Here is a 24703-nt window from a genome sequence, read left to right as displayed (position 1 = left end):
GTGAGTCCGTTGGTGGTGTCTGTCTGCACTGCTGTTCTTGTACTTTATGAATTCTTTAACAGTGTAATCTTTAAAGAATAAGGACCTTGTCTTTAAGTTGTATAGTGTGATAGCAGTGACAGTTTACCAAAACATTATCAATTATCAAATAGATACTGAGGTCCAGAACCTAGAACTGGTCATTAAGGCTTTGAAAGTACTCAAGTAGTTCTGCCTTCATATTAATGTATTATAACTGAAGATGCCTTTAAACGGTAGGTCTTGGTGGTAAATTCAGGTAGAATTGTGTAGTGGTTAAAGATGACAAATTACTTACACTGACTCCTTTATTGTTACACCGGATTATTAGTCTGTTTTGTTGAATGAAGAATATTCTTGCTCACAAGTATTTTATTTAATGAGGTGTTATACTTTTTTTTGTTCTTACATAGGGTCTTGATCTGGGGAAAGTGCCACCAACAATTCCTGGTGTAAGCAAGCAGTTACCTCAAAACTATGGGACCTATCCAAGCCCAGTTCCCTTAGGAACAGGTTCTACAAATTCTCTAGAAAGAAGGAAGGATGGCAGCCTGCCCAGACCCGGAACGAGTATAACGAATCGGCAAAGACCTGTTCCGCTTCCGCCGCCAAGCAACGTGCATCAACCCAGCTCTTCGCAGCAGATTCAGCAGCGGATTTCTGTACCTCCCAGCCCCACGTATCAGCCTTCTGGCCCCCCCTTGTTCCCAGGAGGAGATGGCAGGCCAGAACTGCCTTTAACTGTGGCCATCAGACCTTTTCTAGCTGATAAAGGATCAAGACCTCAGTCTCCCAGAAAAGGGCCACAGACAGTGAACTCCAGTTCCATCTACTCAATGTATCTTCAACAAGCAACACCACCAAAGAATTATCAGCAAGCTGTATATAATACCTTAAATAAGTCAGTAAAAGCAGGTAGAATATACATTGCTTTATTTTTTTTGTCCTTTGAAATAGACTATTAAAATCTATTTATTAGGCTTAGTTTACTTTACGTATCAGTATAAATGACAGCTTGTTTGAGAAGCCTCTCTAAATCTGTGAGAAAAGTTTTGTTTGTTTGCTTTTTTGTATGTAGTATAGCAGCAGAATGATCCCATTTCTCTTGGGGGTGATAATAAGCATACGTTCAGTTGCCTTTTATTTAAAACAAGATAGGAATAGAACAATATAGTCTGGATGCTCCATCTATGCTTTTATAAATAAGTTGAAAAAAATTGTGTATAGCGAGTTGGTGGTTGCCATCACCAACAGGTGAGTATTTATTTTTGTTTTGATGGATTCCAACATAATTATTTTCTGTACTAGTATCAAACAAGTAGCAACAAAGACATATGGTTTATTTGCAAATATTTTATTACATAACTTGAGAACAGATCTTCACTGTTTTCCATTGTTTTTTCCTTCAGTTTATGGAAAGCCTGTATTACAGTCTGGTTCAACTTCGCCCTCACCACTGCCATTCCTTCATGGTTCTTTGCCTGCCCAGGCTCCTTCACAGCCACAGTCTCAGCCTCAGACTGAGGTCTCTGAAAAAGATCAAGAGCTGGAAAACGCTCCACCACCCAGTGAAAACAGCAATGTGGAAAACATTCCTCGTCCTCTCAGTCCTACAAAGCTCACACCTATTGTGCACTCACCCCTGCGATATCAAAGTGATGCTGATCTGGAAGCTCTGAGGAGAAAATTGGCCAATGCTCCTCGGCCGTTAAAGAAGCGTAGTTCTATCACTGAACCAGAAGGCCCAAGTGGACCAAATATACAAAAATTGTTGTATCAGCGCTTTAATACTCTTGCTGGAGGAATAGAAAGTGCTCCTTTCTATCAGCCAAGCAATCCCCAGGACTTCATAGGCATCCTAGCAGATGTTGATAATGGTAACACCAGTACCAATGGCAATATTGAGGAACCCATCTCTGTGCAGCCTACAGTTCCTGTTCCTGATGAGCCACCCCCTTCATCAGATGCCAATGATAATGAATTGCCTTCTCCTGCTACTGAGGAACTGATCAGCACTGAAACCACAAATCAAACACCCGAGACAACTGAAGACAACAACAACAATCTTGCTATAGTTCCTTCTAATGAAGAGTCGTCCAGTCCCACGCCTGAGGTCAGTTCTCCAGTAGAAGAGGAAGTTCCTTTGCAACCTGCTCTTCCTCCTCCAGTCCCTCCAGTAAGTAACTGAAAGACAGATTTTGAACTACAGAATTAGCTGTGTGTTAAGCTTATGCTCTTCCAGTTATGCTTAAGGTTAAATGGTAGGCTCGCATTTCAAGTTTTGATACTAAAATAAAAAAAAAAGTGACTCCAAGGAATAATCTGATGGAATAGTTTCTTTACTAGTGGAGCTGTTCAATAACGAAAACAGACACAGGCAACAGGAGGTTGTGTATGTAATTTAGGATGTAGAACTTCTTTTGGGATATACTGTTGTCATGGAGCTAATTCTGGTATCTGAGATAACATGAAAAATAAATTTTCATTTCGTCAGGGCTACAAAGTTAACTGTTTATATGAACCTATGAGTTGCAGTGGAGATTTTAAATCTGCATACAGGCTGAAAAGCTGTTCTGGGAGAAATGCATTCCTTTTCCCCCTCTCAGTAGAGAGAGGTGAGACCGAGGCTGACAAATCTAACAAACACAGCTGACTTGTTTTAGCAGAAGTCTTTTTCTAATGGATTTGTTTCAATTTGAATTGGTTTCCAAGTTCCTCTTCCAGTACCAAAATCTTTTAAATACTAGTCGCCTCTGTCAATACCAAAATCCACAGCATATGGAGAATTGAAGGTGGGGAGCAAAATGGATTTTATTCTTAGTTGTTAACATGACTCACTTTAACACTGATTTCAAAACATATCTCCACTTCTTGACTCACCTAGAGTTATCATAGATTCTTTAGCAAAAACCTCGCATTTCTCTTACAACTTGACTGCACTGTGCACAGGGCTTCTTGTGTGTGTTTTCCAGGAGGACAAGTGAACCAGGATACTTCTGGAAGAATGGAGTATGTTAGCAACAGATATTACTCATATGTTGGGAGGCTTATTTTCCAAACTGAAATAGCCATGCTAAACGGGCGTAAATGAGAACAGGTCTTGTGATGCTACAGACTAAACGCATTCTGTAAAGCTCTAATTAACAGTAGATTCTGTTTTTCTGGAAAGTGGCAAAGACACATGAATGATGCAGAATATTCTCAACCATATTCAAATGTGCTTTGGATCTTGAGGATGTTTCTTCTGATTACACCATCTAGAATGTGGCATAAAATAGCTTTATGGACTTTTTCTCACAAGTCTTCGTGCTACTGACCTACGGCTGACAATTTTGCTAATTCAAGGCAGAAATTCCCCTGATTAGAAACCGATTCTCATGTTTAATTGTCATGCTTTCTAGTCTGAGCTAAAGTTTTGACACTGTCTCAGGCCATCCACCAGAGATGTATTCAGCTCATCTTAGACACAACTAAGATTGTGGTGCTCAAAAGCCACTGCCTCAGTCCTTTTGTCCCTTGTACTTGTTACCTTTAAATAGGAGCCTCTAGATTATATCAGCATGCTTTTTCAGTTTAAACTGAGTAATTTATAGTAAGATATTGAGTCTTTTATTAATGGACTGTAATAGAAGTGTTTGCATAGTTCTTACGGCCATCCAAGGAGGATAGGATTCCTCATCTACGTAAAAAGTAACCGAATGGTTTGTAACACCTCTGCAACCTGAAGTAACGCCTTTAAACCTTCATTTCCACCCAGACTAAACGTACCAACCTGAAGAAACCTAACTCGGAAAGAACAGGCCATGGTTTGCGAGTGAAGTTCAATCCATTGGCTCTTCTCCTAGATGCTTCTTTGGAGGGAGAATTTGATCTTGTACAAAGAATCATATATGAGGTGAGCTTCTAAGCAAAGGCAACCTCTTTTGAATATTCAAAAAAAAAGTGCTGAACTCCTTTGTTTTTTCAATAGGTTGATGATCCCAGCAAGCCCAATGATGAAGGAATTACACCTTTGCATAACGCAGTGTGTGCTGGTCATCACCACATTGTGAAGTTCCTCCTTGATTTTGGGGTAAATGTAAATGCAGCAGATAGTGATGGGTGGTAAGTAACCAGATTTTTAACTTAGCACCTAGAAAAACACTATTTTGATGCAAATCCAAATCTTAATGGAGACCTGTTTGAGGAACAATTTCCTTCCCCTTTTCTCCCAGCAAATGAGCACTTTCTGATCTCTAGATGGTGGCAAACTCAACTGCAGAGCTCCAGTATATTTAACCCGTGTGCGAGCACCCTTGAATAATAAATTGCACTATATTTTGTTTTTACCTTATTGGTGCATTTCGTGTTTACATGCTGACGTAATTTAAATAATGAGTGACAAAAGTTTGTTTAAGCTTCATTTTCAAGTAACTCGTCCACAGATTTTGTGTTTCTGAAGGAAGAATAGGTCTAGCCTTACAAGTAGATGTAGCACTTGTAAAGAGTATGGAGATAGGAAACGATGCTATGCTGAGCAGTTTTATTTCCTCATATTGAAAAATACCTTTTTATGTCCAACAGTCTTGCGAGCTATGAAAATTGCTATTTTTGTTAACATCTATTTTAAAATGTATGGCTTTACTGGAGTCAGGTAAGTGCCGGAATCCACTCCAGGTTGTTCAGCAGGTTTAGAGCAATGCATATATACACTATAATCATAAAGAACAACTGCCTTTAAAAACAGACGGACTAAATGCGCTGTTGGAAGACAAAATAGTTAGGATTCTTGGAACTTTATTTTTTTGATGCCGACACATTTGCTTTATTTCAGGACACCTTTGCATTGTGCTGCTTCTTGCAATAGTGTTCATCTCTGTAAACTACTGGTTGAATCAGGGGCAGCTATTTTTGCTTCAACTATAAGTGATATAGAAACTGCTGCAGATAAGTGTGAAGAGATGGAAGAAGGTTATATTCAGTGTTCCCAGTTCTTGTACGGTAAGCTGTGATCAGACTTTACCAACTTGTTTTTAGCCTTTGTAAAATTCCTCCTTTTCCTGTTTCTCTGTCTGAAACATCTGCTTAGGCTCCAGACTTGAGAATATTGCCCTGCATGTGTTCTTTCAAATGCTAAAAAAACAGTCTTCTGGTTATTATCTTGCTTACAGTCCTTGCCTGCTTTGCTCACAGGCTCCTTCTAATGTTAATTTTTAAAGATTAATTTCATTTAATTTCAAGGAAATACTTCCAGTGGGAGGTTCTCACAGTAACACTGAGTTGTCAAGTATCTTGATAAAGACATTTTAACTTCCAGATGCACAAATTTTTAGCAGATTACATTTAGAGACATATTTTGCAAGTACCTTGATGGAGAGCAGACACATTTTAATTTACAGAGAAAGGATATAAGCTTCAGTAAGGCTCTGTACACCTGACATCGTGCAGATTTACAAAAGCTTCAAGCATTACTATATATAAGATCTGTTATAGAATGTAGGCCTATGAGAAACATGCACCAGACACTTGCAAAACTATTTTCCTCATCTGAAAAAAAAGCAACCATGGTTTCCGTTGTGTGTGTATATCTATATGTATACATTTAAATATATATTAAGAAAACAACCACCACCACCAACAGCAAAAAACCCTCATGCTCTAAATTGTTTTCAATGATTCTGCCAGATTTGATTTTGTCACGTAGTTAAACTTCTGAAGCCGTTTCAGGAAGTGCTGAAAATTGTTGATGGAATATTATTAATGAGACTAATATTTCGGCCTCAATGTCCACACTAAACATCTCAGAGGGAAAAATAGGTTACTTTACAATTTAGTGTATTGTCTAATTTGTTGTTAACAGGAGTGCAGGAAAAGTTGGGAGTGATGAATAAAGGAGTGGTGTATGCTCTGTGGGATTATGAAGCCCAGAACAATGATGAGTTGTCGTTCCATGAGGGCGATGCCATTACTATTCTACGACGCAAGGATGACAATGAAACGGAGTGGTGGTGGGCCCGCCTCAATGATAAAGAAGGCTACGTGCCTAAAAATCTTCTTGGGGTAAGTTCTAAGTTACCTTCTCCTCTCCCCCCCCCTTTTAATTTTTAAAATAGGACCACCAGATGGATCTGTGGTCAGAATCCCTCTGTGCACCATCTGAACACTCTACTATTAAGTGGTGCAAAACAGAATATCGTTATTCTGTCAGGCCTCTATTATCGAAAACAGAAAGGAGAGGCTACGGTTAAGAGATTAGTCCTACATTTACTTAGGCTGTAATAACTTACTAAGATATATTAAGTATACTAAGATTTACTTCCCTTGATTAAAAAATAAGGCCCCTATGCAAAGTGCAGTGGCTTTATTAGGCAGCTGTAGGTTTTGGCCAAGAAATTTAGGAAGGTTTTTAATACCTAGCATAAGGTTTCTAATAACCTTATACAACCTTGTAACAGGAAGAAACTTTGAAGGTGACAACTTTAGGCAAGTCATTTATGCAGTGCTCAGTCAAATGTAACACTGCTATCACAAACGACCAGGAATGTAAGGCCTCTAAGTGGAGAGATACAGAGGACAAAATGGGTAAGAAAGCCTTACCAAGCTTGAAGTAAGCTCTCTCTAGGGCTAAACAGGGAACTCTTGTACTTACAGAGACGTGTCCTGTAGTGCAGTCTGGGGTCTTGAACTAAATGAACAAGTCACTTTCAGAGCCAGCAGTTTTGGTGCTCTTTGAAGGAGTAAGTCAGCCCTTGGCTTCCTGCTGTTGCTGGTTCAACTTTTCAGAAGTAACTTACGAACATGCTGTAGCTTAACAATCAGAAACGTATCTCACCCCCCCAGAACACTTCATATCACTCAGTTCTTTTAAGTACCCTTTGGTTGTAATTAAATTGGTTTATATTCAACCTGGTATCAACCCTGCAAAGCCTAATATTTTCATTTTGTTTTTACAGTTATATCCACGAATAAAACCTAGACAGCGAACCCTTGCTTGAATTCAGTTGTACAACAGTGCAATACCTTGCTGGTAACTGGAAACTTAAAACATACACTGGAGCCATTGTTTTTGATCATTTCACATGGAGAAATAAAACTATGATATTTAGTTTTAATGGTGCTTTCTCTTGTTAAATGGACAGCATCCAAGATTTTCCAGATCTGCAGTTTGTAAATGAAGATTGTTTTATGTGACCCACCACTGATGAGGAGAGCGGTATCTCCACTACCTACAGTGTTCTACCAACTGTTGTCTAAAGCAGTGTATTAAGTTAAAGTTCCGTGGTAGGAGCTTTCTTGTGTTAAGTGTTCAGAGGTGTCATTTGCGAAGTGCAGATAAGCTGTCCAGTTTGCTCCAACCCCACAGTAACTGTCCCATGTCAGGATTTTGGATATTTTGTTCAATACCAGTGAATGTTGAGTTCTCTCATTGCTGATCAGCTTTTTGGGTTCTAGGACACGAAATCTTCACTTATTACATGCATAAGTGCGTAGTCACCAAAGCTTTATGAAGGCTAGGATTTTAAGTGTTAACGTGCTTACATACTTAAATCCTAGTCTAGAAAACCCCCAACAAAAGCTTTACATAGTCTAGCATCTAGTATTATTTGCATTTAGACTCAAGCTAGAAAACTAACCAAACAACAGCATTTGTACGCTTCTCAAAGCCCCTGAGGAATAGGTCACTTGGTGTTATATTTTCTTATTATTCAGCCTACAGCACCAGTGTTACCTCTACTAATGTAAAGGTTCCCCTACTAACCACTGCAGTTTGTCCATTCTGGACAGAACAATTAATAGTGAATTTGCAGCAGCTTAAGGGATTTGTATGTCTGCATGGATGAAAGTGCAATAGTTGAGAAAGGTAAGAGTCGGGTAAGAGTTATATTGTATAATTTGAAGTCTGCCCAGGTCAGTCTATAAGAAAATATGAAGGACTGAATAGAAGTAGAAAGTGAGGTGTGTAGATGCTAAGTCGAGGAGGAGAAAGAAATGAGGTATAGAGAGGGAGTTAAGAAAGGCAATATGTAATTTTTAAGGACAGTTTCTGTGGTTCTTGGCAGCCTACATCTGTTGCCAAGGCAAGTTATGCAATAATCTATTCCACTACATTGTAGTTTCAAGCAAAAAAAAAAGCACTTCACTGGAATTTTAATTGTACATGATTTTATATACCAAAAGTATATTTTGAATTTCCCATTATAAGTTGTAGCCATATTTCTTGTAATTTTCTCCCATTAAACAGTATGCAATTTAATTAATTCTTCATGTACAAGTTCTGTGTATAATTTATATATCCATTTCTGCAGTGCTGTAACTTGCTTTTACCACAGGTTAGCGTTAACTGTATATATTGTGGTGAAAAGTGAAAGGGTATTATTGTTGAAGAATTTGCTACATGAATGTGATGATTTCAAGAGCCTATGATAACACTAATTCAGAGAACATGTAAATGTGCACAATAAAGTACTGCTAAGGCATGGCTGCATTCTCCTGTTTGTTAATAGCAACTGTAGACATGCCATTGGTCATAGTCTACATAAAAAACCTACCTGTAGCTTGTCATGTTCTGTTGATGCAAGTTTCCTTATTGTTTTACCAGTTGCACAGGAAGTGACTTACCAGATAATTTTTAAAGCACCTTACACTATAAACTGCAGTATTCCAACCGTGGCAAATAAATACTTGGCTAGAAATGCTCTGGAGGATCCTTTGCACACAGGCTGACAACTGAGCCTTGCATGCATGTTTAGGGAGATGGAAGGCAGAAAGACGCTTGGTATAGCATGTGTAGGCAGAGGATTCATGCCAGGAGTTTCAGCAAATTATCAAAGCTTAAAATCAAGATTAGGGTGCTGTCTATAACAAGTCAAAGCTTTCAGAGTTCAGACAGAGACCATACTATCTATCATTAAAGAAACTACACTGTGAAAGCATCAGCTCATTTTTTAAATAAGTGAATTAATTTATTCATATTTGTACATTAAAATGTATACAATTCCAGATACCATTACAGTTAGATTAACAAAAGCTAGTTACCAAAAAGAAAATACAAAACTAAAAATTATTCTGGAAGGTTAGTTACTACAGAAGGGAAGTTTCAAAATCATGTAATTCCAATTTGGTGGTATTTGGTGAAATGTGTTAAAAAAATCAATTGACTTCTATAAAATCATATCTAAGGCAGATTTTATTGTACATTGATTTTTAAACATTTGGATAGAGGGAAAAACCTGAGATCTAGACCCAAAAGCTATTCTCTGCAGAAGAGACGTATACCTTTGTTTGCTTTTTGTGGCAAACAGTATATATAATTGTTACTATAAAAGTTGTGCTGTACATTAGCTGTAGTGCAGGTCACTTTCATATTTCATATTAAGTGCCAATAAAGGTTTAACAAAATATACAAAGTCTTAAAATGTGAGACTGTTTAAAGCATTAATTGTATACATATTGCACACTATAGTGAATACTCATGGTTCAAAATAAAACATTGCAGTTGCCAGATCTTACAGAATGAACCACACTGGAATGACAAAAGGTCAAGAAGAACAAGTGTTACCTAGCCACCAGGTTAGCAAAGTGAGAGGTCCTTTGAGGCTGGTGTCTTCCCTCCAGCTGCCAACATTGCTGTTCTTACTGGTCCCGAGACTCATAAAGAAGTTTTGTTGCCTAACATGAAAACAAAACATTACTGTATTGAATACTTTGAAATTTCGCTTCCCCCCCATCCTGCTCCAAACACTTAAACCCTTGGGTTTACAGAAGTAAGTTCTTCTCCACCATTTTCTTTAGTAAGAGACATTTAATAGTGTTCATGGAGGCACTAAGGTAACTTTTGGATGCTATTAAAGGCTTACTTCAAGTGTAAAACCTGAGGCCATTGAAGAAGGTTTTAGATCAGCTTACTTTTGTTTCTTAGTCAGAAACAACCATTTCTGATCAAAATTGCCTTGGAAAAAGATAGAACTATTTTTGAGATTCTGTTCATCTGGCTGAACGTAACCTGTAAATATTCTGTTCTATATTCCTCCTATTCCTTCTGCTCTCCCTTTGCAAAGTTTTAGTGAAGTGCTTCATTTGTCTCTTGACCTACAAGGTTAAGTTGGATCAACCGACCTCCTGTGATAGGAACAGGGGTGCATTCTCCAGCAAGATTACAAAAAGTCCTTTTTAAACAGGTTGTTCAGGCAATGCTGACGGAAAGGCCTAAATGCTGACTGAAATTACACACTGTTAACCTCAAAGGCTGGCCTTCTGGAAGTTGATCTAATTCATCCATAGTCTGGCTATACAGAATACTTCAGAGTTAGGCCCTCAGTGTATACAGCAGCTGCAAGTGAGTATTTATCTGCAACCCCCAAGAATAAGATATAGCTTCAGGAAAAAAAACTTTTCTGGACTCCAATTTAATACATTCCAACTTAATGTCTTTCTTTCGATTTGTTTTTTATCAGGAAATTAATTCCTTTAAACATTAAAGAAATAATGAGAATATCATTTCTATATATCAAGCAGCACAAGAGCATACTAGTCATATACTACTGTACAAATCTACATATTTATTCCTGTATCTCAGGAATTCCAGCTACCGGGAAGTTTAGCTGCACTGTCCCATCTTGCTGTTCAAAGTTACATACTCATTTTTAGATTTTAGGAATTCCAGCTTGAATGCTGGAATAAAGATCTCCATCACTTCTGGGGTGACCTTATTAACCTGAAAGCATCAGGGAGAAGATGCACTTCTGAAATCAGCTTGCTGAGCAGGGTAACAAAGTGGAAATCTCAAATTTGAGAATTAAAAGCTATGCTATTAACTAGAACCTCTGAAAAACCTCACTGAACTCACCAGTTACTCAAAACTGAGCTATCCAAGGAGACAATTAGTGGAAGGAGGTATGTTAACCATATCAACAAAATTCTAGTTCTTATTATTTAGAGCTGCATTGCTTTGTGAAAGATGAGTTAAAAAAACTCATGAGTTAAAAAATAAATGTTCAATTACACTCAGGCAGCAATGCAAAGTCTGAATGCATGTTGCTGAACCCAAGTTAGATGCTGGATTTCAGGGTGGCTGGGGAGCTTAACAATGGCACTAAAGGAGCAAACAGGGCCACACATTTGCATTTGTAGACAGCTTATAAACTGCACCTCTAATTATCGATCAGATGAGTAAAGTTCCAGAACAAGTTTGGGGTTTTTCTGGTCTCCCATAACTTACAATTGCAAAATATGAAACTTCATAGAGGAGTTGTTCCTAATGCCACAAGTTGAGACAGTCGTATTACACAGCGTTCTGCCCATCCCTCTACTCCTGTTGCCAAAAAACTGTCATCTCTGATCCTTCATAAAGTAGCAAATACAGTTATTTGAGTTTAGGTTCAGGAAGATATTTCATAATGCGATTTTATCAGTGAGTAATAGAAACCTAAGAAAGCCAGCAGTCTAATTTGCACTTGCTTTTCACATAACAACATGTAAAAGATCCTGATAAACCCGTTGTAGCATATCTTCAGCTATCTGAGCACAAAGCTGAACACATTTTCATAAAAAGCAGCTGTAGCTTCCGTTTTCTTAACCAAAAGGCCCTACAATCTGTGGATAAAGAAAAAGAACAAAAAAGAAAAGGCCCCAAAGGCTGCATACTCTCTCGCCTGCTCCAAAACACCTTGCAAAGACGTTCTTAAGCCTCCCTTGCTTACCTTATGCATAGCTGCCAGCCAGCTTGCTGACAACTTCTTGTTAGAGCTGTAGTCTTCACTGGCTGTAAACTTCATCTGTGTTAGCTCCTCTGATCCTGGTACTTTATACTGTAGAATCATACCTATGGCGCGAGTATTACCTCCTGGAAAAAATAATAAAAAAACTGAACAAAGCTTCACAAACTAAATAAACACAACTTTTTAGCTAATAGTCACGGCTGAAGACAGCTATCTGACCACTTGATTCAAAGCACTAACAACTGCAAGTGCACCAAGTGCAGCATCAGGAGCCAGTGACAAAAGGGTGTTAATGCCAGGCAGCGCAATGTGCAGACTCAGTATTGTCTAGTTCTGTCACTAAGGCAGAGCTTGTACAAGCCACTAATTACACAGAGAGAAAACTCTTGTATTTCAGTATTACCATCTGCCTTCTCTTAAATAGATACCATGGCTTCACCACACACCCAGCAGTTTCTAAACTAAATTACTCTTCCCCAGTTAGACTGGTATCAAACAGGGATCCTTGCTTGATCCCAAGTCTGGCACATCAGTGAGAAGTCCCACCAAAGTTGGCAAAGGTTGGGAAAGATGCTTCCACAACAGGAGCTGGCAATGACTTTGTTTAGTTCCTAAAGGAAATCCACTACAAAAGACAATTGCTCTGACAGCAGCGTTGATAGCAAGGTGTGTGCATCTCTCCTACTCTAGCTGCACAGAGATAAAGATAAACCAAAGCAAGAATAGAGAAATGGAACAAAAGCTTTGTGTAAAAACAGCACATTGATCCTTCACATTCAGTTACCGGGTTGCTTATGTACTGAAGTAGTAGAGCACGAACTAAGTCACAGGAACAGCACCACCACACACAGAAGGACATTTTGCAAAGTTCTTTTCACAAAGACTGTTTGTACGAGAAGAAGGGGTCCTGGAGGCCATGACAGTAATATCCAAGAAGCCAAACAAAGACAATCCTGGTCTAAGCAACGTGATCAAAAGCCTGCAAACAGTGTTTGCAGACACAGCTATTTCCTCCTCTGGTAAGAGGTATATTCCTGGCTATTTTCCTCATTCCTGGTGTACAGAATTCAGCACACCTCTACTGAAGTAGGTGATGGGTAAAAGTTTTCCCTCTTCTAGCACAGACATGTACATGTAGTCTAAAGGAGGAATCAAGTGTTTTAGTTCTCCTCCAAGCAGTTACAAAACATTCATTCTCAGTTTATTAAATAGATGGGAAGGAATAAATACATGAACATAACTTGTCTTAAGCTGAACAGCTATAGATCAAGCAAAAAACTAGCACTGCAGGGAAAGACAGATGGGAGAGGGGTCAAAACAGCATGCTTAAGTGAGTCATGCTCACACAAGGTATGTGATACCTTCAGTAATATGCTGGCTCTCCAGAAGGCTGGTGTAAGTGTGAGTATCTTTTTCTACCATCAAGAAGGAAGGCAGGCAGGCAAAAAGATAAAGCGATCAGAACAGTAATGAACAAGAAATTACAGGAGCATTAAGCAACTCTGCAACACATCTGATTGATCTGAATACCAAGTTCATTAAAGTTAACGTGCTGTACTGACCATTGCATGGACCGTCCAATTAAAAATTCCAGCAGTGACAGAGATGTTGCTTATTAAGCAATTATTAAAATTCCTGACCTTGTTTGTTCTCATTTCAACAAAATCATATTTAAGTTCATCCTGAAATACTAAGAAATCTGACAAGGTATGAGGCAGTTAAGTAGCTACCTTCTGATTCCAAGGTATTAGCAGTTTCACTTGGTCACCCCTTCATCTTGAATGAAATTAAGAAAGCATAATTTTTATTTTTATTTTTATTTTTTTGAGGAGTTTCTCTTACTCTCCTCTAAATTGTTTGCACAAATAGAAGAGAAATCCTGGCTGGATTGTGAAATAGAAGCTAAGACTGATAGCTCCCTCCAATGAGCTTTTCAATCCATAGATGTTTAGCAAAGAGAATGGATCAGACCAGGTGACGATCACCTTTATCAAGAAGCTCCCCCATTATTCAAGTCCTAAAATAATTTCTGACTTAAGTTTCACCTAAAATCCCATCAGCCACATGAACAGCTTCCATGCACTACAATCTACTCTGAGAACCACTGTAATATAATAATGTAGTTACACCTAAGCTACCAGAAATGCACTGTCTAGCTTGAACAATAGTTACCACTTCATCTTTTTCTTAATAGTTAATTTGTATTTAATGAAGAAAATTACCTCCAGGAGTAAATCCCTCTGTAAGTATCTGAACAGTTGAAATCTGTACAATTTCAATTTCATAGTGACTGTTTCCATCCAAAACCAGGTATCTATATGAAAAATAAAATGTTTTTGTTATTTTATTAAGTTTCTTGTTTACAATATCAAGTCAAAATCAAAGGAAATAAGTTAAACAGAATCTCTCATTGACTGGTAGCCTTTATACTTCTCAGAGTGGGGAGGGAGAGGAGTCAAGCAGGAAAAGTTACTTTTCATTGAAGTGCTTCACTTAAAAGCAAAATAGAGAACTGTAGATCAATTCACCAGAAGACCTTTTCAAAATGTTAAAAGCATTCCTTCAGAGTTACAGGGGAAGAAGAGAACGGGGAGTTTGAAGTTCTCTAGCCAACCAAATTCTAGGGATGACCAAAGTAATGCTCTGACTGTAACATTAAACAATACTGTGCAGTGTTGGACTCATCATTCTGAAACAAGGTTTTTTTTCAGTGGCTATGGAATTTTTTTCCCTGGTCCTTCTTCCTGTAAGCCTTCTGTGAGCTGTCAAAAACACTGTACTGCAGTGCCACTGAGACATTATCAAGGAGCGGAGCTCCGTCATTCCAAGGCATTCTAGCATTTCTGCTCCTTGCTGCTTCTGGAAACAGTCTTCACTGAACAAAGCAGGGGGAGTGCTTCACACCTCCTCTGAGGGCCACTTTTCCACACTGCTAGTAAATTCACACACAAACTTAGCCCAATAACATTATATCCATCCTTTCAGTCAGATTATTCTTCCAGTATCCTCACTGGAAGCTATCCCTGGATTTTGTTTGGGTTATGATAACAATATAGCCGTGTTCACAAGTGCAATTTCTATCAGTCCTCACCTCTGATTGTTGGAAAGTCGACAAACCATGAGCTCAGATTTATCAGATGTTCCCAGAGTTACAAAGAAGGAAGCACCTGAAAAGAAATGTTTTAGTATTCTAATGCAGAGTTTGGGAAGAAACATCCAAGAATCAAAAAGGATACTTACTGCACTGATTTGGCTCAATTAGGAGACTAACTGGAATGTTAAATTGGTATAAACTGACAAACACTGACAGGACATTCAAGTATAGAAAGGTTTTTAGTTAGTTCTGCACCATATAACCATTCACAATTATGATACAATTCCACCTACGCGGTAGAAATATGATTTATATGATTTATCTAAGATAAATCTTCCAAAAAATCTTTCAAAAATAAGTACAGATTTGGAGATGGCAAAACCAGACGACCCTACCTTCTTAAAATTACACAGAAGAATCAAATAGCAGGATGTGACCTTTAGCTGTACGCTTAATAGATACTAAGACACCTCTCTCTCATTACTGAAGACTAGCTCAGTCTTACTTTGAGGTCAGTGAATTGCAGCCTTCATGTTGTACTATTTCTGCCTGCTCCAAACAGCTCCTCTGGCATCAGGAAAGTCGCCTTCGCTACATGAGCCAAGTGATTCATAACTTAAAGCAGACTACATGCCCACCACGTGATTTCCTCCATGCCTCACGCTCCCTGTATTGCCTAATCCCAACACTGTTGGTCTGGGAAGTAAAAAAACAAAACATACAGCACTGTCAATTGGCCCGTGAGCTATCTCCACAATCTGAATCGTGCAGCCTCAGAACTTCACCTCACGATCTATTTCATAATAGCACCGTGTCTCACTGACCCTCAGTATGGGGCCCCAGGCTGCTGCTGACATGAGACAGAGAGGGACCAGCAGCGCAACTGCCATGGAGATCAAAATTGCCATTTCTCTGAGATCTGAACCTCCACAGCAAGGCAGGAATAACTTCAGACGTTAATTGCATAACACAAATGCAAGCAGGACTTTTTTAGCATTTATTTTTTTAAATCTTCAGGTTAAAACAAGTATTTTTAAGAAGTCATCTGCTGAGCATGGTGAAGAATGATTTGTGTATTACAGGGACAAACATAACCCTTTCTGGAGCTAGAATCTCCCTAGGAACTAATCAGACTGCTAATCAGAGGTGTGGTTTAGCTTGCCAATTATACACACCTGCATCACGCTAAGAGTGAAGAGCCCATCAGAAGGTCCCAAACAATCACAGAATATTTTGAAAACTGAAGACTCAGCTTTCTTAATATAATTGGAACATGAATTGCTGTATTGCATGTAGCTTTAATGCTGTGCAAAACTTACCACGCTTATGACCTGCCATCAACCACAGCCATAGGCCATGGACAAGATCAAAGCACAGCACCCTGTTAATTGTTTTAAAAATGTCTCTGTTAAGCATTTTCATCCTTATATAGCGTAACAGAAATAGCTAAAAGATGGACTACGTTAATAAAATGCCAACCACACGCATCTGTCCTCAGAGGCATTAAAAATCCCTTTGTCTTTAAAGAAATTTGTAAATACCTGACCCAAATCATCGACTTCTTGCTAAATAAGTTAATATAAAATTAAAAGGCAAACACGCAACAACAAATATGTATCTTAAGGAGACAAAACTGCAATGTAGCAACTCATTTGACAAGAGTTAGTCTTGCCAATTATCAGATCTGTTTAACACAGCATCTGAACAAATCTAGGTGAGATTAAAACAGCATATATACGTGCTCAGTACTTACCATTCATGAGCACTTTAAGCTGCTTGTCGTAAAACTCTGTTTCTTTCTGAGAGATGAGGGCACATTCAGCACACTGGCGCACGGGGTCCACGAAACACATGCGAGGCAGAGGCACTTTTTTACTGCAGCATTTGTCACAGAAGCACTTTCCACATCTTCGGCAGTGATGCTAAGCACGAGAGGATATTTTGTTTATTTACTAAAGAAAATATTACAGAATGATTTGATAAAGTTCCCACATTAAACATCCTCCTCCCCAAAAAACAGCACACTTTCTCAGGTGTAAAACGTACATGTTGAAGGGATAGGACAGTAGTCAAGTGGTAAATGGCATCTAGCTGCTGTAGTGGAAGGAGGAACTCTCTGAAGACTGAACCCCGAGGACTGCGCGTAGTATGAAAAGCACTACAGGCCTTTGTTGGCACTCTGCCAACAGACTTTTAAATCAGACCAGAGAAAAGACACTGAGAGGACCCTCCCAAATTCCTCACCTTACTGTCAATAAAAATACAAGAGGAGAGTGGTTTCTAGAACCCTTCCTACTTCCAGGCAGAGATCTCTGGGAGCTTCAACTGCAGCTTCTGTTTTTCTCGCCCAAAACTTGTTCTCAAGTTTTTTCCCTGCGAAAAAGCTAAAAATTTTCATTCCTAAAACCTAAAGCCCCTTTCTCTATCAGAAATATCAGGCGGCATAGTACAAATCCAGCAAAGTTGTAATATAATCAGAGCAGCTCCTAAACCTTCACCAAGTGGCTCATGCTCCATCACTACTGGGGTGTGACAGTCCTGGTAGCTCCTCCTGATGCAAGTTTCCATGGGATGACAGTAGCTCAGGTCAGAACAAGTACTCCCAGGCAAGCCAGAACTGATTTGTGGCTCAAAGCAAGTTTCAACAGCTTGATACAAGGAACTGATACACTGCAGTTCTGATCACTGTTAGGCTTTTCTACCAACTATTATGCAAAGTTCTCTGAAGTACCTATTACCCATGGCTACCTCCATTTACTTCCCAAAGTTAACACAAGTAAAATACAGCAGCCTAATGAATTACTGCTTCTCAACCAATCCACGCTCTTAACTCATCCAACTAAAAGGTAAATAAAAAAAGTCCATACTCTCTTAGTTCTTATAATGTAGTTACCCTAATGTTGTTCAGTCCTCCTGAAAACTTGCATCTCTCTGGTATACCACGCCAGTATGTCTGTTCTAAAGTTTCTCCTTCCTTTTCCCTCCAAACAATATATTAAAAATCATGAACTAGGTCAACGCACGCAAGTCACACTTCCACAAGCACATGCTAACTGCCCGTCAATGTAGTTATACAAAGAAACATTATTATCTCCTAAAATCATTGTTGGCTTCTTTTGGGAGACTGCCAAACCCCGTTCCAGCGGGTTTTCTGACAGCAATATTCTGTAAACCAGCAACAATTCCACAGTGGTCTGCTTAAAATATGTTCATTACATAAAAGGGGTTTTTCTTCATGCAGTGAACCTAATTACGGTTCACAGCAATCAAGGCAGTTTATACTTTCTACTTCAATCAGAAATTCCCCTTTCCAATCGTGAGATCAGTTCTCTTTCACTTCCAGAACAGGACAATCTGACTTCTGGCTCTCCATATTTGAACCATACAGCCCTTTAATGTCAGATTGCAATTCATTACTCCTGAAAACGTTTGCTTACATTTCCACATCTAACCTTATCTCCCAAAACACAGCCACGTTAGTTCATTGGGTTTCTGTGTTGGTACTGATGTTAGCAGCCTACTCCAGCGTGGGCTCCTCTAACTCTTCCTCTGAATGTAAATCCTGTGGGTACACAGCATTTGGGAAAAGCCCAAACACGCTGAGCAACACCAAGGTCAAAGAAACAGAATATAAAAAAGAAGAAAAGTCCCCTACTCAGAAGAGGCAGAACAGAAAGAAAAACTATTTTAATGTACATCAGACTTCGCATGATATTCTACTGAAATCATCCACATTTTAAACCAGAGCTCCATACTAGCATTTTGCAACAGTTAAAGCTTTGTATTTTGTTAATTTCTTACCTTTCTAGTTATGAAGTCAAATTTTGTATCACACTGCATACATCTTGGGCACTAGAAAACAGTACAAAATAACAGTAACCAACAACATTTCTCGATTTTTAATCATACTACTACCATGTGCAAAGACTGGGCTTTATTATTATGCCCCAAAAAGAATCACCTCCGAGAAGTTTCCATCCTTTAATCTTTTTCACCACGGTTTTCATTTATTTTAATACTGATGTAGCAAAATAACGTCATCCCCACTCACAAGACAAAAAAAAGCTGCCAAACTCATTCACCCTAAGGAATACTACATCCTGTCAGCAGTCAAAACTACATTTCTAAAGTTCTTGTCATGCTTAATTACATTTGGCTATCCAGACAGTCATATATTCTTGAGTTAACTATGTTTTCATGCAAGTTGTCATCCTGTTGTGATGCTCTGTTGACACTCTGAAACACTGTTTACATATTTTATTGCTCTCAAAGCCTGTATATTTTTAAAACACGCTAGGAGATTTTTGGTTTTCTTCCAAGCCACTAGGACTTATTTTTTATTCCAGCTACAAAATGTCACTACTTCCTGAAGCATCTCTTTCCTAACACAAGGTTACACCCACGCTCTTCCCAAAAGAAAAGCCAGAAAAAAATTGAAGAGGCTTCTCTCTCACAACTGAGTGTACAAGTAAGGGTCAGCAGCTCTGAGTTGCTGAAGTACCAGAAGTGTTCAGTGATTGTTACAAATAAAATTTTCTGTGCAGAAAGTCACCTCCCACAGGGCTGATACTCAGCAGTTAGATCGCTGAATTTTCAGCGTAACTTATTTTTATCTGCTGTATCCAAAAAAAAAAAAGTGGAAAAAACAAAAAGCACTCTCCAAGGCTTACAAATAATTACTGCCAGATTTATTTGCAAATGTTAATGCAAAATTACATCTCACATCTGAATCAGAACATAGTTAGATTCTTCAGAGTTTTGTAACTCTGGAAACCTAAACTCTTCAAACCAGGCTCTGACAGAGTTCAGCAGAGTGTCATCTTAAAACATGCCCTAGGCTGAGCGGGTGTCATTTGCTAAGCACACACTTATCACTGTTTGCCTTTAATTAATACATTTCAATACTTAACCCTCTATCTTCTAAGAATTCATTCAGGTTACAGAAGTTTTGGAGTCTGTTTCAGGGATTTCTGTTTCACCACATTCCCAATCACTGTCACAAGTTCTACAGGTGTAGCAAGAAACTACTACAGCAGCTAAGTTAAGAGAAAAAAATCTCTAGAAACTTTGTTTTCTTTTAGGTAAAAGCTTGTTCATAATTTACAACAGTTTATACAAAGCATTCTCACATCTAAACAGAAGTTTAGCAAATTAGAGAGCAACAGCAGTCGCTGCAATGGAACATAAATAGCTACCCTGCAATATTTGCTGCAGGAAGCTCTTTCTAAATCCCACACAAAGGAGAACTAGCAGTGTTCTGCATTGTCTCAAGCAATGTACTGAACCGAGGCACCCAACCTCCTCTTTTCACAATGGCCATATAAAAGCTTATTCTGATATTCACTGATTAATAACCTTGAGCACAGGACAACTGTGGCATTCCCAAGGTTTTCTCTGTAACACAGAATGCTCCACAGCTTATAGCATATTTTGCTGTGCACTGATCTTCATTTAGTGTTTTAGTTTTTCACGTATGTAGATTAATTGTTTGCCCAGAAGCTGGGCAAGGCAAGGATTTCAAAATACTATGAATTTACCAGGAGTATAATTCATTTTCTTAATGAAAATTTATAATTTCGGTCTGAAACCAGAAAGCACAAGCCACAACCTAGGGGGAAAAAAAAAAAGCTCTTCTAAATACCATCTTAAATAGGCTTCATACACAATGTTAGGCGAAATGTAAAATCTGTTTTCAGCAAGTAACAGAATTACCCATCTTCTTCTTTCCTATGAACTATAGGAAAATATTTCTAAATTCCAGACCCATTGGGATAACGCTGCCTAACATACAGAGCAGTCAGAGATAAGTCACAAAGTCAAATGGCACGCAGTGGCAGGCATCACAGAAGGCTATTTTCCTACCAAAATGTTCTGACACAAGCAGACGCAGCGTACTGTTCCTTCAAGGCACTTCTGCTTTAAGTAACCAAACCCATGAGAACCCGTCTGCATAACGACTTCATCAGGGAGCTCTTCCCAGGCACAGCAGCAGAATTTCTCCGGAGGTGAACCCTTTGTGTTCGGCCACACGCTGACACAAAACACGCGAGCACTGAGCTGCTTCAGTTTGGTGCTGCATTGGCAGAGAAGAAAGCGCAACGCTTGAGATACTTCTCATGTCCTCAAGACACAGGCTTTTTAAGACTACTGCAACTCTCATTTTTGTTTTTGAAAGTAGAAGCACTCAGATACAAAATACTAAATAAAAACCATATAACGAGTATACTGATTTCACACACGATCAGCGTACTGCTAATTCTGGCAGATTGCTGCTGTCATTACTTCAGCAAGAAGAAAACGGAAGAACCACCAGCTGTTGGGTATCAGCATTAATTTCAGAGTACTGAGAGCAAGTTCAGCGCAAGTAGAGAGGAACTTCGGATGCATTTGCTGAAGCACGGTAACGAATTAGTGTAATTCCTCAGCCCCACACAGAGGTGAGAGTAGTGCAGATCGGCAGCAGGCTCTAGTTACACTTGATGCGCTGGATTTGCATATACAATAACAAAGTGATCGGAGAAGTGATGCAGGCTAACACCTGGTTAAGCACGTTAACACAGCGAACATTTGCCAACATGAAAGTCTGCAAGCTCACTGAATCAGCGCTCGCGAGGTGCCTGGCAAGCACAGCTGGTGCCAGCGGCAGATGCCTTCTGATAACAGCGGGACTGTGCGCAACCGGTTCCTTGCTGGGGCTCCGTGAGCTCGCTAGCAGTGCGAGAGCAGCGCTGTCACACAACCACCGAGAGCCTGAGCTGACAGCAGCCGCGGCCACACCAAGCTGGGTTCCATCGTGACATTCCCCCGTCGGCTGCTCTCCGAGGCAGGCGTCACTCCTCAGCCACCTGCGATCTGGGACGCAGCCCGACGCCACAGGCTCCAGCCACCTCTGCGTTGTAACACCCAAATTTTACGGGACTAGTCCATGACTTCCCCCACCAGCACATCGCCCGTTGAGCTCTTCTGGGGTTTAGCAAGCAGCTTTGGTTCAGACCCTTGGCACATGCACTGACCAACGGCTTAAGCTCTGTCTCAAGTTTAGTGATGTTCACAGATCTATGTAGTATTATCAACCTCAACTCCTTATTTATTTCAATTTCACTGAAAGACAGACCACCAAAACCATTTCCTATAGTCCTGCTTCAGTCTTACACACTCCAAACTCCTCATACTTAGAGTCTGTACAACACATCCTGATATTTAGAGACTGCACAGTCTTGCAATACGTATTTAGAAAACTTAAATGTATTCCAAAGTTACATACTAAGTTTAACAAAACTACCAACTGCCCTAACTCCTAAGACTTAATTTTACTTTTAAAAAACAAATCTGAAGACATTTCCTGCAGAAAAAGTACTGAATTTACTGACTTGGCATGTGTTACTGGTACACAGCAGAAGCCAGCATATTTGAAAAGCCAGATCAAGATTGGGTAATACCTGCCCCTTCTCTTGGGGGAAGAAAATATGTTCTTTATTTTACTGAACAAAATCAATGGCTGACACAGTATCAAGAGCAGATGTTCTTGTTGAATACTCTAACTAGCTAACGCTGCCTCTTAAATTTGATTTTAATAATAAAAAGATGAGTTTATAACTTCCTTGTTATACTTCCTTCCCTGTACACTGCATACTTAAAGAAAAGTTTGTACGTGGTAAAAGCTAGTCAAATGGATGTCCGAATTTCAGTACACTTTGAGGTAACGAAATATAGTGAAGCAACTTTTTCTTTCTTCACAACAATAGATGCAAGATTAAGAATATGAATGAACACAAGCATTTAAAACATTTGCCTACTATACGCCTCCTCTCAATAGCAAGTACGTCTGAATTTGATGCAAAGGCAACATTCTGTCACAAATCATCATCATTCTGTCAAACATACCACAAAGAAAGTCACATCTTAAGCAGAACGAATACGTGCGATACCACTGATAGAAAATTCAAATTCACACCATGCGTCAGATTACGTCTATTCACTTCAGAAACATCAGTTCTTAAATATATCTAACTAGCTTCAATTAATCGTACTACAAATCCTCACACAACTTGCAGCTGAATTAAGATGGTACTATGTATTAGACCTAGAAGCACCGTTTTTTATTTCTTTAAATGAAACTAGTCGGCTATAATTGAGAACTGCCAAACTATAAAGCTGCACTGTCAGTCTGGGAAGAACCGACTTTCAATTGGGACAAACTGCATCCACTGCTGGTGATGTGTCAGCACTCAGGTTTCCAGGTAGCTGGGGTCAAGGTACACAGCGCATCGAAAGTCGCCTACCTGGCAAAAGCAGACAGCACACAACGCCCTGAGAAACCAACCCTTATCAAGTAACTCCAGATCCGACTTGGCTGCACGCTCACCGATCGATGCACACCTGGGTTGCTACTGACGACAGGGAGGATTTTATTCTCTAATGCTGGAAGAGACTAACTTGCAAGAACTCCTGCAAGATACTTTTATCTGCTTGCTTGTTTAAAATAGTTTGAAGAAGTGGCTTTCCAAAACAAGATCAGTATTTTGGACAAAACTAGCAACCGGCTTACTAGCCACAGCACCTTCTGCCAGTAAAGGTTTGCCTCTGTCACTGCAGTAAAGGCAGTTGCTCAGTGAGCTGCAGAAGCCGCTGTAGCTGAGTGTCTCTGCCGGTATAGTAACTTCTACACAAAACTTTTTGCCTCCAGAGATACCCGGTAAGGGCTAAGTTTTCTTCCTTGCTCCTAACCAAGGAGGGCAGCGTTCCTGTGTAACACAGACCAACCACATCCCTATCCGGCAAAGAATGGGTCTGTTTAAAGGCTCCCTGCTTAACTTCATATTGGCTCCTCAAAAATAAATCTCCAGTCCCATTTAAATGCATTGGCACGTAGCCACACCACAGAGGGGTAATAAGTAAACAACTGATTCCGAGCTCTGCTAGCATCTAGCTGCACGGACTGGTAACACATAATGCACATTATGTGAAATGTAGAAGACTATCAGGATAGTTTATTTCAAAAGCATTTAGAAGCAAAGCTGACTGAAAAGATTTAAGTTGTTTTAGATTTATTTAGCACTCAGAACATTCAGACTATGCGCCAGAAAGGGTGCTCTAACTCAGCCTTTCACTGGGCTCTGCATTATTTTTCCAAGTAACGTTCTTCAAAGGTAGCTTTATTGACAGAATTTCCTGAGTTGGAAGGGACCCACAAGGATCACCGAGTCCAGCTCCTGGCTCCACACAGGACCACCCAAAAACCAGCCCCTGTGTCTGAGATCGGTGTCCAAACGCTGCTTGAGCTCTGGCAGGCTCGGTGCCGTGACCACTGCCCTGGGAGCCTGTCCCAGTGCCCGACCACCCTCTGGGTGCAGAACCTTTCCCTGACACCCAGCCTGACCCTCCCCTGCCCCAGCTCCATGCCGGCACGGGACGAGCAGAGCCGGGAGAAGCAGCGCCGGGAGCCGCCAGCCCCACGACCGGTCCCGCCTCAGGGCCGGGGCACCGGGGGGGGGGGCTGCGGGGGCGCTGAGGGGAGCCCGCGGGGGACCGCTGGGGGACCGCTGGGGGACCGCTGGGGCCCGCAGCCCCCCGCCCGCCGCGCTACCTCCTTGTCGGGCACCCAGGGCGGCTCGTCGAGGCCGAAGGGGCTGCGGGCGGCGCGCAGCTCGGGCACCATGCGCAGCCCGCTGGCCGAGCGCACCAGCTTCTTGGCGTCCGCCGCCTCGCTGCCCGACATCTTCTGACCGCCCCCCCCCCGCGGCTCCGCCACCGCTACTCGCCCCTCCGGACTGGCAGCGCCGCCGGCCAATGGGAGCCCCGGGAACGCGGGATGAACGCGGCGCGGAACCAATAGGGAAGGGGTTTTGGAAATGCCCGCCCGCCCGCCGCGGGTGGCCAATAGGAGCTGCCGCCG

The 24703-nt window shown here is 40.3% G+C and overlaps 2 protein-coding genes across 4 annotated transcripts in view; one reads left to right on the top strand and one right to left on the bottom strand.

Annotated features, from left to right (window-relative positions):
- Positions 1 to 8796, top strand: part of PPP1R13B (protein phosphatase 1 regulatory subunit 13B) — a 72868-nt gene extending 64072 nt beyond the window's left edge. For both annotated transcript variants that reach the window (XM_035551274.2, XM_035551273.2), the window contains exons 11-17: positions 432 to 933; positions 1428 to 2194; positions 3776 to 3913; positions 3989 to 4122; positions 4832 to 4998; positions 5858 to 6057; positions 6951 to 8796. In XM_035551274.2, coding sequence (XP_035407167.1) covers positions 432 to 933; positions 1428 to 2194; positions 3776 to 3913; positions 3989 to 4122; positions 4832 to 4998; positions 5858 to 6057; positions 6951 to 6992 — 1950 coding nt within the window. In that variant the 3' untranslated portion in view covers positions 6993 to 8796. The remainder of the gene's footprint in view (positions 1 to 431; positions 934 to 1427; positions 2195 to 3775; positions 3914 to 3988; positions 4123 to 4831; positions 4999 to 5857; positions 6058 to 6950) is intronic.
- A 139-nt stretch (positions 8797 to 8935) lies between these two features.
- Positions 8936 to 24562, bottom strand: ZFYVE21 (zinc finger FYVE-type containing 21). Of its 2 annotated transcripts, XM_035551276.2 has the most exons (8): positions 24395 to 24562; positions 18610 to 18660; positions 16562 to 16730; positions 14806 to 14881; positions 13937 to 14028; positions 13076 to 13129; positions 11697 to 11839; positions 8936 to 9666 (listed from the first exon to the last, which is right to left on the bottom strand). In XM_035551276.2, exons 1-8 carry the CDS (start codon positions 24524 to 24526, stop codon positions 9631 to 9633), a joined length of 753 nt encoding a protein of 250 aa, XP_035407169.1. In that variant the 5' UTR covers positions 24527 to 24562; the 3' UTR covers positions 8936 to 9630. The 2 variants fall into 2 exon arrangements, with proteins under 2 accessions (XP_035407169.1, XP_035407170.1); XM_035551277.2 differs by lacking the exon at positions 13076 to 13129 and having other exon boundaries at positions 24395 to 24561.
- Positions 24563 to 24703: the final 141 nt, after the last annotated feature.

This window comes from Cygnus atratus, chromosome 5 (genome assembly GCF_013377495.2).
Source record: "Cygnus atratus isolate AKBS03 ecotype Queensland, Australia chromosome 5, CAtr_DNAZoo_HiC_assembly, whole genome shotgun sequence".
Taxonomy (NCBI): Eukaryota; Metazoa; Chordata; class Aves; order Anseriformes; family Anatidae; genus Cygnus; species Cygnus atratus.
Note: the sequence above shows the minus strand (reverse complement) of the source record. Positions and strands in the feature narration are given on the sequence as shown.

Bases quoted from the DNA above. Each gene is read 5' to 3' on its own strand.
- ZFYVE21 (XM_035551276.2), bottom strand. From the start codon at position 24,526: ATGTCGGGCAGCGAGGCGGCGGACGCCAAGAAGCTGGTGCGCTCGGCC. The intron at 14,029-14,805 runs GTGAGGACTGAT...TTTTTCATATAG, and splicing joins CGACTTTCCAACAATCAGAG to ATACCTGGTTTTGGATGGAA. The intron at 11,840-13,075 runs GTATCACATACC...TATTTTTTCCAG, and splicing joins GAGCCAGCATATTACTGAAG to GAGGTAATACTCGCGCCATA.